Here is a 19,500-nt window from a genome sequence, read left to right on the forward strand (position 1 = left end):
GCTCCCTATTAAGAGATAGCAGGCTCTATGCATGGATATATGTATCTTTTAAATTATTTTATTTTGTGTAACCTAAAAGGAAATTTACACACTTAAATCTCAAAAGACCTTGGGCATGCACATTGACCTTTTTAGAGGTTCTTCTACATAGCTCTCTTTTTTCCATAGGAATTTCCCCAAACATTTACAACCCATAGTTTTTACTGTATATACAGCCTAAAACCATAGCAATCTATGATTATGTCATTTTACACTGTGCAAAATCAAACATAGGAATAGTGGTACAACAAAAACAGAAATTAACAGGAAAATTTCATCGTAAGACATTCATATAGTTTTGGTCCTTCTTGTCCAAATGGTACTGATTGAGTGCAGACTAACGACCCCAGAAATCAAGTTTAGACCGTGATCCACAACTGGAGCAAGGAGTCACCAACAACACACCCTCCCAAAGGCTACACAGTGACAGAGCCAGAGCGCGCAAGTTCCAGAGCATAAAAACCCATCAACCAACCACCTGCGGTGGGAGGCAGGGGAAGGAGGAGGGAAAACAAACCAAACCAAACACACCTTCAGGTAGCTAGAACAGGAGGAGTATTGGATTTTAAAGAAACAACTGAAAATCCACAAAGGAACAAGGTAACTTTTTTCTTCTTTTTTTTTTTTTTTTTGCAGCAACAAGTGGTTTAATATATGCAAGAAAGAAATATGCTCAATGCAACCTGAAAACCTTTAAAGGGGACTTCACAGACTGTGAAGACTGAAGTTTTCATCGTGTGTTCCTTAGTTTTTCTTTTCTTTTTTTTTTTTAATTTTTAAAGTTTTGTAAGAAGGACACCACCAGTGTATTTCACAAAGACAGAAATGTATACACCCCAGCACAACAAAAAGAATAGATCTTCAAAAAGATTCACCCCCAATTATTTACATTTTTCTCTAATATAAATTTAGGACTCCAGTATGTAAATAAATATACATTACTATGTATACCTTTCTAGTGCTGCTTACCAACAAATCATCTGAACTTGAATTTCTTTTAATCAAAGCAAGATTGCTTTTTATGACCCACAGAGGGAAGAGAAAAAAAGAAATCAATAGAAAATGTCCAATTCGCATCACTTTAGTCTACCTTTTCTTGGCAGCTTGTTGAAGGTGTTAATGTGGCTGGGAACATCAACACCTTGGCATGCATGAAAGTTAAGTCAGGAAGGCTAGAAATCACCTTGGCAGCCTCTTCACTAAGATGCTCTTCCTTTTTAGGCTTCCTGTGGGGAAGAGAAGAAAGAGGAGYGTTAATCCACCACCGGATACCCTCTGGATCACTGAAAGGATTCCCGATGGACGGAGGGCTCTGCAGTTGAGCCCCACGGACAGGCACTTCTGTGTTTGCTGCTGTAGCTATTCCCATGTTCTAGGGTCTGCCTGCCTACCAGCAAAATGCTAGCACAGAAAACCAGCAGACTGGTCCTCAGTGTTGTAGCAATGAGGGAAAGGAGAGACCTYGACAATGAGGGAAAGTGATTATCCACTTGCCTACTCAGATCCCCCCATTCCAGCATCCCATTCCAGGGCTCCTTGCTCTTCAGAGAACAAGACAACAGAATCATTAGTTTTTAAAAACACCCCAAGTCCTTTACAGTCTTTTGCTATAGTGTGAAACACCACAGGACATTAAGAAGTACCTAATTTCATACTTTTAGGATAAAAAAGAGGGTACTTTCATGGCATTTCTGACACAACCTTACTTAGATTATATGCAACACTGCTCTACATCAGTAAAATGTTTTTTTTTTTCCCTCTAGGTTTCAGCAGCAGCAGAAAGGGGCTCATGATTTGCAGCTATCTGCTCGGAATGGCCAGACAYATCCGACACATCCAGGCATCCCCGTTTACTTTTCCCTTTGCCTCCTTCGCAGCAATAGCTGAACACAAACAGATAGAGCCACCTGCACGCACGTCCCTCGCTCTGCACGACCAGCCAAGAATCTCATTCCTTAACCAAAACGAAGCCTGGCACAGCCTGCTACCGACGACCCCAAACCCCCACACTCTCCAAACTCAGAGCTCATCTTGCAGACCCCTGGAAAACCTGATTTTTCCACCAGTTATCCCAGTCCCAGGAAGGCAGTTGCCACCCTCTGCAATGACATTACAAACCTGGCTGAAGCAGCCCCCCTTCTTTGGGGCAAAAGCTGAGACAAGAGGCTGTGACCAGATAAACTGCCTCGTTCTGGGACATTTTAGGGATTTCCTCTTTCTTGCCTCAGTCACAGGCTTTGAATGGAGCCCACGCCAGGGCAAGCACCACAGTGGTGACGTGCAGCAGCACGAACCTAGGTGTTTTTGTCGGTGTCCCCCAGGATTGCTCCCTTAGCTGAGCAGAAATCAGGGAAAAAGCTACGGGCTTTGCTTCCGCAGCAGCCCCAGAACTCCCTGGCTAGGGAAAAAGAAAGAAAAAGGGGGAAAAAACCCCACAGAGACACAAACTCAAGCAGGACTCAAACCCCCCCGATGTGGCTGTGCTGATGCCCACCTATCACTTCTCGCTTGCTCCTCGGAGGCTGCACTTGATGGGAGCTCTCTGGATGGGCAGCCTGGACGCTGACCGAGCCTCTCTCCCCGAGCAGAGCAGGATTTTCCTCTCGCTGCTGCAGTGGAATTTCATGAGCCACCGACTCGGCAGCTGCCCAAGTTCTGGCGGATAAACAAAGCTGTGTGCTGGATTGCGTGCAGAAAGCAGCAGCGGGGCAGCATGTGCCTCCCTTCCCAAGAGCTTCAGAGGCCGCTCTGTTTGCTCTCCAAGGGCCATCTCCCAGCTGCCCGAAGGCGGCTGTCACCCGCGCCGCGCCATCAGGACCTGCTGCCACCACGAGCAACCCCCTTGCCACGAGCCTCTAAGAGGGGCTAAAACCTCCTGCTCATCAAGGAGCTGCAGCCAGCACGAACAAAGGAGCGTTTCACGGAGGAAGCCAAAGGGAAAGGGCCGGCTGGGAGAGCGGCACGGAAAGGAGTTCCTGCAATTGTCACCAGGCAGCAAGATGGGGCTCTCCAACTCCCTGCTATTTATAGGCCTCTTCCTCCTCTGCTCCGTGCGTCATTCTGCTCCACGCAGCAAAAATTATTCAGCTGCCACCAAGCTACAGCTACAACGGGTTGGTAACGAGGCTCGAAAGGGCTTAAAAAAAAAAAAAAATCACACCAGAGCCAAAGGGAATGGCACTGGATAACTCCTCGGTCGCTCCATGGGGAGCTGCAGGTTCCTGCAGGAATCTAGCTGGGCACTGCACCCGTTTTCCCTGGATAACGGGCCAGGCAGCACCTCTGGTAGCAAAGGGCCCCGAGCCAACCCTGAAGAGCTGCTCACCGGTCTCTAAGCCTAAGGCAGAACATCGTCACCACTCCAAGTTGTTTTAACCCTTAAGATGTCCCAAACTGCCTAATGTTTGGGGGGAGATGAATGCCACTTGGTGGAAATGAGAACTAGCCATATAAGATGCATTAATTCCAATGACCAATTTTGCTAAGATGTTCCCACAGCCTAGAGCATTCCGAGCTAAACTCCAGTCCCTGAGGGCCCACTGCAGAGCCCTTCCTGCTCGTGAATTCCCATTTTCCAGCTCCCTCGGCTCACAGCAGTGACACTCACATGAGCAGACCGTGAGTGGCACCTGAACTTCATCTGCTCTGGAAACAGAGCTGTGATTTCTGGGACATGCAGGGACCTGCTCCTGGCTCCAAACAGGCTCCCGCCTGCCGGATCCCTTGGCTCCCTTCAGCCCTTCTCCTACGGGACACGTCCTCCCACGCTACTCCAGCCAGGGAATATCCTTCCCCCAAGAGCCATGGCAATCCCTCAACCTGCTGGCACGAGTCCTCCTTTTGGCAGGGACAYGTACACCAACCTGCAAGACATTAGCCAGACGGGGAGAACGTTGCTGGGAAAATATCTAGCAAGAAATTTCTAACATAATACCTAGCATATAATAATATAATTATTATATCTAGCATATAATATCTAGCACCCGCCTGCTCGGCTTTATATTCCAGCCTTTTCCTGGGATACTCCAACTTGCAGGACTTTAGGGATCTCCTATGTTTGCAAAGAGCACCAAAACAAAAAAGCTGGGCTCTAAAAGCTTGACTTGATTACAGATATGCCCTTCAAGTCTAAATAAATAAATAAAAGAACATACCCTGTAATTAAGAGCTAGCTGCTCCAGCCCRGCCAACACTGCCCACAAGGAATATTTACAGGTCAAATCAGGTTTTCAGCAGTACCTTGGAAATGTATCAGCACTCTGCTTTTTCTTCCAGGAGAAGGCAGATAAACTCTGATTATCTGCCAATTCTATGGAATTAGGCAAGGCTGCAGAGCCGAGCGGAGCGCTCCACCGCACTGCTGAGCTGCACCATTTACTGCTGCCTTTAAGGTTTCGTACCCAAGCTGGGATATTTGGGGACTTTTCTTGCCCTTCTCTCTCAGCCTTGGCTTTCCAGCTGCCAGTTAGCAGTTTGTGAGCAAAAGATCAAGCTGGTTCACACGGAAAGGGCTCTTTGCCCAGCATCCTACACTGCAACAGCATTTTTTGCTTGAAATCCTGAGTGAAATCCTTTGCTTGAAATGATCCTGAGTTCAGATGAGTTACAGATACTCCAGGAATAGTCTCAAGGCAACTGAAGTGAAGCCACTAGCTACATCATGCCCTGTATTACGTACATAATCCCAGTTATTATGGATGTTAATAATCTGCATTCCCAGGCTGGCACGCCAGTGTCAACCTGGATGAGTTGGCTGCATCGAGCCACTTGTATTCTAAAAGCTCCAGTTCACTACGAAAGAATAAAAATGTAATTCTGGTAGAAGTATTTGGCCCTACTGCTGAGTATGGTTTCTTACTGGAAAAGAACAAAAATAGACTGCTTTTTTCCACCCCTAGAGAGCACGAGGTGAGAAAAGTGATTTAATTGAGAATAGAAAGCTTCCAAAATTTATTAAAACACTGAAAATGGCTGCTTTAAATCAGCCAGTCTATGTGTACCTGAGCTCAGTTAAGCCTAAGGTCTCCAGCCTTTCCCTATGCCTGCTGTACTCCCGCAGCACAGGAGCTACGGCCTCCTCCTAGGCTGGAGATCGAGGGGGGATCCTGGATACCTGCCCCGAGAGCTTTAACACAGCTCATCAAAGCTTTAAAAAGCAACACGGAGTTTCATTAAAAACACCCATACAGGGAAATAATGGTGAACACTTGAGYAGACTGCTCATTTGTAAATAAAACACGAGCTAAGTTCTCAAAGGGCAAGTAAGCAGGCACAAATCTATGAACTGAAATAAAGAAAATAGATACTTAGATTCTATATGGCCTTTTGTGGTTACTTTTTTTTTTTAATTCTAACTCTGTCTAATTTAAATCAAGTGTAACTATGCTTTTTGATTTGCAAAAGTCAGACTTTCTCACTGGGGCCTCTTCAGAGAGTGCAAAGCTTCAGCAAGGCTCTGCATGGCAAAATCCCCGAGCGAAAGGCAAGAAGCCAAGACGGCCTTGAGGTGTGGAGTTCCCTCTGCTGGCTCTCACGTGAAATTTCACAGTCTGGATATTAGCTTTGAACACTCGCAGTGCTGGAAAACCAGCTCATAACTGCCCCACAGAAAGAGTGTGCTTTGAAAGAGCTCCTGCAAATTCTAGTTCGAGCTCTTTTGAGAAAGCTGGGTATTCTCAATCAAAAATCACTGCATGCTCTGCAGTTCTCTTCCATCACGCTTCTCAAGTGCTGTGTTGCACAGAAATGTATGTTTAGTTTGAAAGGATGGAATAAATTCTAAAATATTCGCCTGTGTCACTCTTTAATGGGCACAGCAACTAATTCCATGCTACTCTACTGCTAAACAYACAAGTAAAAAAAGAAACCCCAAAGAAAACAACCTGATAAACGGAGAGTATTTCAGCCTCATTAAAGAGGCCRGATTTTGAGGAAGGCATTTTACACCTGAAGCCTGTACAGACTGTATATATTATGGGTATGTATATAATTTTTCCTGCATATACAGGAAAAAATGCACCTAGAAGAAAGTTGCTCGAGATCTACGAAGCAGAAAGGACAACCTAAACCAACTCCACGTTTATCGCTTACAAAATGGCTCAAGTTCTACAGGAATCTTGCCAGGCACCTAGACTACATGAAAAGGGGCAAACGCTGCTTTTCAGAAGCCTCTGCCTACAATTTTACTTGTGCAACTTCTCATATGCATAAATTAAGCACAGGAAATCTGAAGGGTCTTCTGTCCAAGTCTTAGGAGCTTGAGCTACATTCAGTTTAACTCATACCTTCACTCTCAAAAATATAAATGTATACACACACACATATATATATATATTTTTTCCCCTCTCCCCTCTTTTCTTCCTCCCTGTCCTTCAGTCCTTGTCTCCAGCTTTCAGGCCTGTGTCACACTGTGTTTTTTATTGTCACCCAACAAACTGCTTCCCAGCTCATTTTACAGTTGGATGGTAGCCTGAAATCACAACCACGGTGCTGTGAAGACCATGTGTAACGTGCAACTTCCACACACATCTTAAACACGAACCTCTCTCAAGAACTTGCAAGCCAAAATGGTGCACCCAGGTGCCCCCTCAAACTTTGAGGCACCCTTAGCATTCAAAGCAAGCAGCCAACAAAGGTCCTTTACCTTGTGGATGTGCTCGCCTTCTCCACAGTGGACATGAGTCTGGCAAACGCATCCGTCACCCTGCTGCTCGTATGGGACGTTTCCAGTTTGGAGGTGGTCAATTCGTACAACTCTGGATCCACACCTGAGAGTACAAAGTGATAGTCAGCAATGGGTGGGGGGAAAGCATGTTCAKCAGCAGCCACAGACCAACTTGCTACAGACTGTTTTCTGTAAACATCTGAATCGTTTTAAAATTTCAAGATCGGTGGACCAAGAACATGATGGGACACGTCTGTGTTTCTAAAACAAAGTCTTCTCCCCACCCTTTTCACAGTAGCTTATAGAGCTGCACCTCAACCAAAACACAGACGCTGGATTAAGACTGGCATTCGAGGCCTCAGTCTAAGAGCAAATATTAAAACATGTGGTTCCACCTGGAAGTGCCAGCTGTGCAAAACTGATGGCTCGAATGAGTTTTGACTCAACTCTTTTGGTTCCAACAGCTCCATGTCAAGAGTGACCAGCTCTTCAAGGAGAAATTATGCACTATGCTGACGTGCACTTTATGGAGTTTAATATCTTGCTTTGTGCAAGCCGTTGGCTTAAAAGTTTCTCCAAGGGGAGGAAAATCAGTGTTTATAATGCATACAAGTGGAAGGGCATTTAAAGAGTTGCATAATAATTAAAATGCTACCAAAACTTTCGGTCTGTACTCCCATGTCATCTCTCAAATGCCTAGAGCACCAGATATGTGGATGTTTCAGCCTTTATTTCTTAGTTTCTTGTATCTTAGGTCAGATACTGAGTTCTGACATCATTTACTTTGCAAACGAATTTCAGATTTTAGCAGCGAAGCTTATTCCAAAAATCAATGCAGACAATGAAAACTTCACCAGGAAAATCAGACATATAGGTGAAATAATGCCTGTAGCATTATTAGATCAAGCACTGTATCTCACTAGAAAGCACCTTAGCTCCAGAATTTCCAAGTATTTTATCTCTTTTTCTTTTTAGTCTCTAGAAATTAGAAAATTTAACACACATAAGAGAGGAAAGACACTCCAAACACATCTCGTTCCTCTGCAGCATTTTAAATTGCTGATGTTTCTCTAGTTCCAGTTATTTCATGCTTCACAGGTTTAAGTGAAGTTCACTTATACTTTATCCATAATTACAGATATTTTTCAAAAACATGCTAATGTTTTTGTGCCCAAAGATTACAGACTGCTGTAAGAGACTCCCGCATCCTAAACAAGCTCAACGTTGGTGTCTGCAGGTTTGGCCAATACAGAAGTATTTCATACTACAGAGCRTGTGTTGCAACCAGGACACCACAGTACCACAGAGCTACCAAAATTAAAGCGTAGTACTTATAACCTGATGTGTTGAGGACTTTACCCAGTCTATGTGCTCGATTTGAGGCAGTTTTTGATGCATTCCCATACCAAGAAGTTACCAAATCAGAAAAATCCCTGTGTTTATCATCCTTCCTTTTCCCTCCAGCATTTAATACTGAGTATGCAAACAGATAAGGTTGATAAACCTCCCGTGTGCTTCACGGGAACTCTTCCCAGGCAGCCTCTTCAAGCTCAAGTTAAATACTCCTTCTCTGTTAGGAAACTAAGCCAATCAAAAAGGCAAAATTCAGATTACAKTTTGGCTAAGCTGCAGGAGGGAGAATTGCCTCATTTACTATAGTTTGGTAAGAAAATCATCATCTCTCCTTTTAGCCCCCACTTTTAGTCTGGGCTCACAAAGCTGCATCCAGTTTCATGCACATCCACACGTGCCGAGACCTGTATTTTTTTTTAACATTATATATATATATTTTAGTATTATCAGATGTTTACAGAACGTGGAAATAGGAAAGAAGCCCAACTATTCTATAGAAAATCTGCTTTCAAACAGGGAGAGGAAGACTGGAAGAAATACACTTTGACTTGCAGAAAGAAGCCTGTGAAATCCCATTAAGGTACATATTGTAAAACTAATCGAAAGAAGGAACCCTTTGACATGCAACTCTGCAACAAACCCAAAATTGCAACCTTACAAGTTACATCATTCCAATAGTCACAGTTAAGGTCCTGAATTCATTTTCACTGGAGGGCGATTTATGTCACTGCTCAATTTACAGCTCTCTGAGGGACACCCTTAACTCAGCTACRTTTAACTCAGCTAAATTAGCAACACAGAAAATAAAAGGAGATGCTAAGTCTGTGAGAACATCTGGGAAGTGAGCCACCCCTGTTAATGGCTTCCAATCCAATCTTGGACAAAAGGTTATTTTGGCTAATGACAAGATCCAGCAGAGATCCAGAGCAAGTAAAACTAAGGTCTTCAGAGAGAGAACAAGCTTCTACTGCTGATAAAGCGTCTTCTTGAAGCCAAAAGATCTAATAATTTGTCTTTCAATTACAGTAATTAAAAAGTTCGCTTTGCTTTAATTAGAGTTGCATAATCTCCATTTTATTCAAATGATCGGAGAATAGCTAAGGAAAGCACTGCAAAACCTTAATGAGATATTTGAGGAAAGTTAGCCAAACAAACCCCACACCAAGCTCCTAAACACACACACAGACACACGAGCTGCAAGCCAAGGAACAAATGACTTTCCCAGAAACAAGTCAGGAAGAAGAAAAAAAGCAAAAAACTAAGAACATAAAAACAGGCACTATGTGGCATACCAGAAAAGGTGGTTATTATACCTGTGTTTGGTGACACAAAGAAAAAGAGCAATAAGAGGGTAACAGAGCATCTCTTAGGCAATCGCTTCGAGTGCGCACAGCAGCAGGGTCCAAGGAGGCACCTGACTGCGTGAGCAGCAGCAGGATACAGGGAAGTGAGGATTTCCCGCCACGCTGATAAGCTTGCACACTTGGGAAAGGATTTTATAATCCCTCTGGAAGACTCCAGCAACCCGAGTGTGCTACCTACCACTTCCACGGTAAGCCTGCAATCTTGCATCGGACAACGACATTTCTCAAGGGTGAAACAAAGGTACATTGGGAATGCAATGCCATGAAGTTGCCTTTTGTCATCCAAACCACAGATTAAAGAGGTTTGGGTGTTTTTCTTTTTTCTTTTTTTCTTTTTTTTTTTTTTTTTAAACTAAAATTGCAATAAATAAGAAACCATATTTTAGGAGAGATTTGCTTTCCACCTTAAATTAAAATCACAAAGAGGAGAAACCTCCTGCTAGGTCCTGTCATTGCTTCCCAATTGTAGTCAGGCATCATTCTGAAAAGATATTTGTCTACTTAGCCTATGTACCAGGACTAATCCCAGAGATATTCCCTCAAATTCCTGCAGAAATTTAGTCAGAGCAGGGGTTTTCACAAGCTCACATGAAACACGCAAAGCMTGTCAAAACCATACAATAAATGAATTCAATTACTTCCATATTTGATTGAAAGGAGAAAGTGGTATTTTCATCTCCTTTTCAAGAGCAAATTGCAGATAAAATAGCTTTAGTTTTAAGATTAACATCCATAAAGTTCTAATGCCACACGAACATGCAACTCTCCTTGTTTTCYATTATGACTGTTGTTAAAACACTGTTTCCACTGTATCACCAACGTGTGCAGTTGCACAAAGGATTTTGGTTCCCTTATAGTAGCAATTACCAGCTGGACTGTAATATGTTGAGTCTCAGTTTTAGATTCACACACACCTTCCAAATAACACAAATTAGAGAATTATTAAAGAAAAGCAGCGACAATCTTGATTTTTTTCTTTTTCAGAATAGTCACCGCTACGTTACCCAGCTATTTTCAAGTACTTGCAAGATTTCTTGTCTGAAACAAGTGTTTTAACATCGTGTTTGCCAGAGCGTCGAGCGCCATTCATTCAACATGGGACAACACGGAGCTGACAGTACCTTTTAAATACTTTGCACTTGATACAAAACATCGGAAAACGGAACACAGATTAAAAGAAAAAGGCAGCAGAAAGACATTTTAGGAAACACAATGTGAAATTTCTCCTTGTTTATAGGAAAGTCAAGTGATGTGCTCATGCTTTTAGGAAGTTGTTAAGAGTAGTACAGTCGTGGTTTTAACACTCTGCTGACCTGGCATTGTGGTGGTGCTGCTAGAGCTACTGTCATCCACGGGCCCAAAGAAATCAAGGTTCAGAAGAGTGGAACCTCCACTAGCTTGAAATTCAGTGACCGTGTTGGTAGGCAGCCATATAGAAGGTAAGCCAAGGGAGGGGTTTATGTGTAAAAAGGGGTAAGACACACACTTGAACATGCAAGTTATAATTAGTACTCAGTCCACAATTTAAAAATTGACAAGAAAACAATGCTTACAGTATTAGTTTGTACCTTCTAAAATGTTAACAACTTAATCCAGTGCACATTTCCTCATTTACAATGCAGCAAGGAAATCAACACTAGTAACTTGAAAATAGAGATATTTATTTCAATCTAAAAATGAAAAGAGAACCAGCAAGACCCAGAGAGAAAGATGTGACYGGTTAAAGGGAAACAATATATAGCTCAGTTGGTCATTACACTATGAAGGATTTTTTCTCCCCTCCTTGAAATTGAAAGTCATTCTTTCACTAGGAAGACTTAGCGGGTCCCCAAATAGAGAGGCAGCMAAAAATTAACAAGTTTCATGGATCAGCTTGGAGTGATTCATTAGCAGTATCTTAAGACAGTGTAACCACATGGCAGCAAATGCCACTATTCCGCCCAGTTCCTCACTGGCAGAGTATACTGTTCCCCTTTAGTACTAAARCAGAAACCAAACCAAGGTACATTTTAAAGAAGTTGCTTGTTAAAAAGAAAGCATGATGATTTGACTGAGGTAATAAGACACCAGACAACAGCAAGAGGGTCCATCCAGGCTTTCCTTCAGCACCATGATATTGCTGGCCACATCGGGCCACCCTACGCGCTCTGAGCATCGCTGCAGAGCAACACCAAGGCAGCAGGAGATTTACTTGGGTTGTGYCTGCTTTTGTTGCACGTTGTGAATGATCTGCTGCCAGCGGGCTCCTCTTCCAGGTGTCACTGCCCCTACGTGTTTCTAGTCTGCCAAACAAGTTTCCAAAACTTGTTTTCTTCCCTCTGCAGAAGCTAACATTTGTGAGACCGAGGTGGTGGTAAAACTCACTGCTCCATTGAGAGAGACACGGATCAAGATCTTTTATGGGGTAACTATATACACTTATAAGTAGAAATAAGCTTGTAGCTACCTCTAATCTATTAGCTATAATTAWCTTTCAGTTAAGCCAAAGTAGTAACAGATTAAGTTACATTTTGGAAATATAAAATATCTGTAAATCTGAAAACTTTCAGGTCAAGTAGTAGTGTATCTTTTTCAAACAGTTTTTGGTTAAAATATTGTGCTTTGAAGTAGCCACTACACACCAGTTCATCATTCAAAGGGTGACTAAAGAGAGAGTTCATGGGTGAAAAACACCTGAAGTAGTAAAATCAATTCTTTTAAAATGCATATTTATTCTGAGACTTAATATCATCTGCCGCTATATATAATGAAGTGTTAATATCGCAGCTGTGTGACTTTAGTATATGTCAGGAATCTAAAAATAATACTTAGTGTTTTTAAGACCACRTAATACTTCACATGGGGGCACAGTTAATCAGAAAGAAAGCCTGAATTTCCAAAGTTAAGAGTAAGAAATAATTTTTATAGATATATATATATATGTGTGCGTATATATTTAAAAAAATAATCAGCAGAGAGATGTTTGTCTGAACTTTGTAGCTTTCTTATCTCTAGCTCTGGTGCTAGAGGCTCTACGGAGAGACGTACCATCTAAAGGGTTAGTAAGGCCACTGCTACTCCAGTCAAACTGGACAGGTGGTAGAGATTCCTAGAGTTGAAAAGTCAGAAATCAGATTTTACAGTCAGTTCAGGTTACAACAATGCAAAGCAGTTCAAACAACAGATTCTTTAGTCACGAAATACTAAAAACGAGCAAGCCCCAAGCCTCTAGGAGGTGAATATTTTCATAATACGTGCTAAAGACTCGGAGTTGATTTGTTCGACTACACAAAATCTCATTAAATTCCAAACAGTACATATTAGGTAATCTCTAACTTAAAAATTGCAAATTAACTAAATTAGATGATTTCGATAAAAAAGCAACAAAAAAACTTAAGACAGTTGAAAGTTAAGCTAGTATTTGTTTCACAGACAATGAGACATTTTACATAGTAAATTGTGCAATTTAGAGGCCAATTCTAGAATGCTTTTAGTGAAGTTTATCTACATATCCATGCTTGGAGCTGATTATATGCAGAAGTAGCTATTTATCAYAAAAGAGCACATAACTTTTTCTTCATTTTAAGAGACAATTCTTACAGATGGGGCTCAAATTATTAAACCAACTTGTCTAGAAAATCCAATAAACAATTGGTAAAATGAGCAAAATGAGCATGGAAACAAACTCCTCGTGGGAGCCCATCCCTGCCTTTTCCTTACCTCCTGTTCAGCCCTTTGCACATACACACACACACACACACACAGAAATCAAACAAGCATCAGGGACCATGTTTTAAAGGAATATACAGTTAAGTACACAGCAGCTTGCGAGTGCTGTCCTGCTCTATTCTCGGGACAAYAATCAATGAAATAGTATGAAAAATATGTGAAATAAGGAGGTGCCTTCAGCTATACAAGTGTGATGAAACTAGCAGAACTATCAGAATTTCTCATAGCAATAAAAACAGCAACCAAAGCTCTCAGGAACATGACTGAAAACCCCTCWCTCTGGTGTCAGGTGTCCAGAGGCTGAGACACATGCCCTGCTTGCTCGTGTAGGAAGCCAGGCTATTGTGCTTACTTTTAAAAGTTATAGCTATCAAGCACTAAAAAAAATGCACAGATTCATAGTCAAGACTGCAGGAATCTGGGTTACCTGTCTGGGCAGTTAAGGTGACTGTAAAAAGCTCTTGCTAGGTGATAGATGCTTACAGAAAGGAAAAATAGAGGCAGATGGAGGCTTCTGCATTTCTGAATAGGAAAAGTCTTGCCTAGAGAAATCTTCCCTACTTGAAGGGCAGGAAATATTTCTGCTACCCAGCAGTGTAATGACACCAGTCATTACTCCATGGGCTTAAGGAATAGATGGGACATTTTTCATTCTGTTTTAGTGCCARTAATTTCATTACCAAAGTGACTTGTGCAGAAAAATAGTGTTACTGGTGTGGAAGCTATAGTCAGTGATCAAACGTGATCAACAGTTGTTTATAGAGTTTGTCCTTCCTACAGCATATTAACATTAGAAGGAGGTRTCATAAAGAAAAGGAGGTTAGTCTGGTAATTGGGTAGTTTTCTAGGGTGAGCGAGAAGAGCTCAAAGCCAAACGAGCTTCCCACCTGTCCTCAGTAACGGAGGACACGATGTTTTGGTCTCAGCAGATTGTGGAGTTAGGACTGATGAGCGTGAGAGAGTTGCATGCAAAAGGTGGTGGCCAAGACCTTCCCTTTAATGATTATTCATTCTCAAGTTCATCAAGGAGAGGGGCAAAAGATGTGTTCAATTCCTCTTAAAATGAGGAAAATAAAAATAACTCCAACTCTCTAAACTTTTTTGTTTTTTACCCCGTTGAATGAGGCCGTTCTGTTGACTCCAAACACCACAAATTACAAAAGAAGGGGAGATGGCAAGAAATTCTCACCCAATCTGTGCAGGATGTTGGCAAGCCCTGGTCTTTACAAAAGCAGATGAAATGAAAGAAGGCAGAGGAAAAAAAAWATATATAAAATAAACAGAAAGGAAGCGTTTTCTGCTTCTGGTGACCTTGGTCCTAACAGCACTAAGTATATGGAGACACTCAAACACAGCCTTGAAGCCTCAGACAAGGGCACCACGCACTGCTTATGGGAACGTAACCTTTTATCTTTCAGAGGCTGCAATGCTGTTAGGCATTTACAACTACTATTTTAATAGTGCATTTTAAGGAAAAGGGATTGATCTAGCAGAATATTGAGAATCAGAGCAAACCTTGCACTGCTCCTTCCATTTTAGGCTATAGGACGTGGTAGGGGAACAAAGAAAGCGTTTTTAGCTGTCAGGGTACTACTCAGAACACTAAGGAAGTGASAAAGAGGGAACTAAAATGCCTGCTGATTTTCCTGCATCATATTTCACTTTCTGACACAAGTGAGAAGTGTTTTCACACAATTTTAGAACGCTATTATGTAAGAGCTCCTTTAATCCAAAAGACTAAAATGTAGAAGCTCGTCTCCATGCCAATAATCACCCAGAAAAGCTAAGTTAAAAAAAAAATAAAAAGGGGAGTATTTCACTTCTTAAGGCCAGAGGAAGAAAAAAAAGGGCTTGCAATCCAAATATAATATATATATATGCCTCAGAAACAAGCACTGGAGACATGACTCGAGAGGCTCACACAGAAGCAATTCACATATTTCACTATGGGCACTGTTGGGCAAAATGACAGCAGTTCTGAAATGTGTTTTTCTCAGGCACCACCATTAAGTTTCCTGATTCCATTTGCSAAAACTAGTTCTGGAATTCTTACCTGCAGTTCTTTCACTGCCAAGACAGCAAGATAGATCCTTGGATCTTCCTCACATGTACAAGCGGAGAGCAATTCCATGATGGAGCCTTTGGCTGGTTGCCAATGCTACAGCAGTTTGCATCTGTCATTGTTAAAAGTCCTGATGGCCCCTTATGTAATTAAAACTGTTTTTAAAAATCCGCACCCCATGAGGTTTAATTAAGGTTCAGTCCCTAACAGCCAGAAAGTCTAAGATATGTATTCTACCATAACCTGATCCCTGCATCGGGGGCTTACGTGCCTTTGGAAGTGCTGTAATAGGCACCTGCAGAAAAAATAGAGTTACTAGAACCTGGGAAGGCCTGGGTCCCTGGAGATCTCCATCCTCTATCAAATTTACTAGGCAAAAGAAAGCAGAGAAGAGCCACAAGTTATTCTATATCCCGGGACAAAGCTGACAGGAGGATCTATAAGGGAAAGACAGTCCTGAACAGGTAGGAGATGCCAAGCACCAAAGGAACACAGAGCTACGTAGGAAGCTGTTTACAACAAACCCGGGAAGAGGAGGGTGTGTACATTGCAGCTAGCTACCTTAGCCAGAGAACAGCACTAAACCAAGAGAAATCAAACACCAACTCTGAACAGCAGCTCTTTTTCTTTTTTTGGACACGCATTAGACTGCATTTTAATTGCACTTAATGGCAGCTGTGCTTCCGTGCATTTTTACTAGTTAGTGTTCACCACCTCTCTTTACCAAAACTTWTTTTAGCATTTGTCCTTTTGGGGAAAAAAAAAAAAGAAGGAATCTAAGGCAGGCAGGCAGCAGCACAGACTGACACCTTGGAAGCTTTCATGTGGACAGCTACTGAACTGAGAGCTTCGTCAGACCACTAAGCAGGGGACAAGACACCAAAACCTGAGACCTAGCCATATACTATGTCAAAGAGGCACTCAGAGGTACAAAATATTACTRAGTAGAGAGGGGAAAAAGTAAGAGGTTTAATAAGCACTTTCAGCAGTCAGTGTAAGGACTGCCAGGCAGCTAAGAAACGGGCACGTGTCAGAGATGCTACTAGTGGAGGCTCTTACAGCTCTCTGCATTACAGGGCTTCATCTTTGTTTTTCCTCTGTAAAAGAAGCCATCCCAAATTCTGCAGGCAGCTGAACTTTCCAGCTTCGTGCAAATACAGAAACTACATAACATTTCCAACATCCAATTCAGCTGCTCGGTTCCACTGTAGGAGTTGAGAGAAGCAGAATGGGAGGTATCAGAGATGCACGTTATCACAAAACCCCCAAATCCCGATCAAACTGACATGGTTAGTGCTGTTCCACAGCACTGATGGTGGGAAAAAAAAATAAAAATAAAACACTCTCACATGCCATATGTATTCTATTATCAGAGCATGAATAGACAKAATTCAAAAGCTCAACCCTGAGCTCCTCCAAACTCATTTTGTATCCCACCTATTTAGACGGGGAAGCTCCCCAAGCAACTCTGAGCTGTTGAATGGATAATCATTCAGGAAAAGACTTCAGCATAAAGGGACAGCAGAACTTGGGCAATGAGAGAGGAGACATCTACCCCTGCGTGTGCAGAATGTCTTTCTGGGCAGCTGGGCTACGTATTAYGTCACTCAGAAGGGAAAGGGAAAGACAAAAAACAACATATATGTATATACATAAATGAGCATCTAGAAAAATAGCAGTAGAGGGGCTTCCCGATAAGTAGTGTGGCTTCCTACAATAAATTTTGGAGGAGAAAAAAAAAAGATGGAAGGGAAGGACAATATTTCCAAAGGAAGTCACTTTTCCAATTGGTTTGGAAGCAAAGCACTGGGCCACTGTTTTTTGAAGCAACTTGCTCCAGAGCAGTAGGGATCATCAGGACTCTTAACAAATGCAGGTATCTCCGTCGTCCACCAGCTGCTGCAGTCTCAGCACGGGGACTACCTTTCAGGCACACGTGAAGAGCAGATCCAAGGGCAGGGATCCAATCTACATAACCAACACCTGTCCTCTGCACACAAGCATATTTTGTACGTGACATCTATACCTTTCAAATTCAAAGGAAGAGGCAAGTCATCCTGTTTTCTCTGGTTCTCTCTTTTGCCCTCTTTCTTTCTGTTTGTTTTTTACCTGGAACTGCTCGGGCGTACATGTGCTCATCTCCGGTGATACAGGAGGGGTCTGTCCTATCGAAGCTATTTTCTCTGCTGCAGATAGGGGTTTCAAAGGTTCCTTGGTAGGCTCTAACATGCCCTAAAAAATAAAAATCATACACACGTGCACACACACATATATATTATATACACACACACAGAACTGCAGACACCAGAGAAGAGACAGTACTAGGTAATACAATCCCCAAAGAAGGGCTTGGGGGTAATCACACCTCCTGGGATATATTCAGTGAGGGGAAACAAGACGGGGGAATTAGGGGGAAAGACACAGAATCAAAGGTCTCCTTAGGCTTTCCTGAAGCCTTAGAAACACTTTAGTGTCAGTAACAGAAACCCAAGGCCAGAGCTTGTTTTCAGCCTTTAGGAAGGTAATTTAAGCTGGAGGAAATGGTTACTTGATACGGTGACAKGTTCCCTTCCCAATTGTGTGCAGCCTGTTGCAGAAGTATCAAGTGGCCCATCAGAAAGGTAAGAGTACACGCACTCCACTTCTACAATTAGATAATTCAGGAGCAGCAAGTTAAATTATCAGCTTGTAGAATGATACCAAGAACTGCAACCATTGCCATGGAAATAAAGGCATTAAAAAGCCTCAGGAAGACTGACAAAGCTGTGTTTTAAAATTTAAACAAACTGCTTACAGCCAAACAGCGTTATCAAATATGTCAGAAATTTGCAATATTCCTGCATAAAAGCAAGGCTGGGAAAAAAGTACAAAAGCCTGCACTGACAACAATGCTCTGAACAGAGCATCTGTTACCAGTGCATTTTAAAGTAATTCCAGGAATTCAGCCACCAAGATGCACTGCTCTATGCCACGCTTTCGAGACTGGAATTTAACTAAGCAAATCAAGTCTTTTGGAGGAGAAGCACATGAAGCAGTGTAATGAGAAAAAGCACAGCCCTTGGAGCAAGAGAACAAAACTGTCCATAGCACATTTCTTGTACACATTAACTGGCTATTACAGCAACATTATTTTTATTTCACTTGAGTTGCAGGCGTAAACCCTGCAAAACTTGTGTACGTTTACACAGGAACCTGGATATGCACACACAGCCATATATCTGTTGGGCCATAACAGACTGATATGCCAATAACACTGTAAAACATTAGCAGGCTTCTCTCCATCGAGGAATATTTGAGATATAATCAAGAGTTAATAAACAGTCTATTATGGAAAAAGCTGCATAAAGCTTGAGAGTGCTGAGGAAATTCCCTATACTTGCCATGGAAATCTGTAAGTGTCTTGCAGGGATTTTCTTCAATCTTACTTGGAAGCATCTAGTGTTAATGTCAGGCCTTCCCACAGCTGCTGACAYGGACTGGTGTCCTGAATCATTCTTAAAGTCCGTGGACTTTTTTGACAACTATTAAATCTCCTAATTTAAATACCTTTCATCAATTTTAGTTGACTTTTAAATCCTCCCTATATAATGTCTTGGCAATTATAATAGAAAACAACAAAAAAAAACTTACCAGTCCTGCTGCATACATGGGAACTATAACAGGCTGTTTCTTGTTGCCTGTAAAGAGCTAATTAAAAAAGAAGGAAAATAGGATTTCTTAAGAGCGTCTGCCATATTGTGCAAGAAATAACTTTTTTTTTTTTAAAGTTTTGTGAAACTTGTGTAAGATTAGTACCAGAGAATAAAAACAGACTTAACACAATAGTACGGAAACTAATGCAACTTTTAATATTAACACGGCTCGCMAAAAAACTAAGTGATAAAAGAGTTGGATAAAATTAGTTTTCAGTGCAGCTATGCTATTAAGAGATGAGCATTCATACAAAGACACGTGGCCCCAGTTCTGCATTTAAAGCAGCTCAGTTTGATAGAAAACATGTTTTATCGACAGACTCACAATATTTCTTGTGTCGATTCCCAAGGAGCACAAGAGCTTTTTGTTGCTGTGGGAGCCACCCCACTGGTATCTCAGTCCGTAGGCATCGTGGATATCCTGCAGCTCTCTCCACACATCCATCAGCTCCCTATACACCCCATCACAAACCAAGTTATCAATAAGAACAACAACTTAGCAGCCTCGAACAAATATCCTAATAGTTTTTACTATGAGTGACATACTATATATTCCAATTAAACTTATGCCCAAACATAACACTCAGGGGAACTAAAACTGCACAGTGTTCTCGGAAC

The 19,500-nt window shown here is 42.0% G+C and overlaps 1 protein-coding gene across 4 annotated transcripts in view; it reads right to left on the minus strand.

Annotated features, from left to right (window-relative positions):
- Positions 1 to 723: 723 nt before the first annotated feature.
- Positions 724 to 19,500, minus strand: part of AFTPH (aftiphilin) — a 34,403-nt gene continuing 15,626 nt past the window's right edge. For 2 of the 4 annotated variants that reach the window (XM_026033957.1, XM_026033958.1), the window contains exons 4-10: positions 19,208 to 19,334; positions 18,821 to 18,877; positions 17,300 to 17,422; positions 12,448 to 12,508; positions 10,734 to 10,817; positions 6,683 to 6,806; positions 724 to 1,265 (exon numbers count right to left, since the gene is read on the minus strand). In XM_026033957.1, the coding sequence (XP_025889742.1) occupies positions 1,121 to 1,265; positions 6,683 to 6,806; positions 10,734 to 10,817; positions 12,448 to 12,508; positions 17,300 to 17,422; positions 18,821 to 18,877; positions 19,208 to 19,334 (721 nt within the window). In that variant the 3' untranslated portion in view covers positions 724 to 1,120. Of the gene's footprint in view, positions 1,266 to 6,682; positions 6,807 to 10,733; positions 10,818 to 12,447; positions 12,509 to 17,299; positions 17,423 to 18,820; positions 18,878 to 19,207; positions 19,335 to 19,500 lie in introns of those variants that run through there. The other 2 variants (XM_026033959.1, XM_026033960.1) reach the window with 2 other exon arrangements.

The sequence above is a fragment of the Nothoprocta perdicaria genome, unplaced genomic scaffold (assembly GCF_003342845.1).
Source record: "Nothoprocta perdicaria isolate Ctin4 unplaced genomic scaffold, notPer1 scaffold_138, whole genome shotgun sequence".
Classification (NCBI taxonomy): Eukaryota; Metazoa; Chordata; class Aves; order Tinamiformes; family Tinamidae; genus Nothoprocta; species Nothoprocta perdicaria.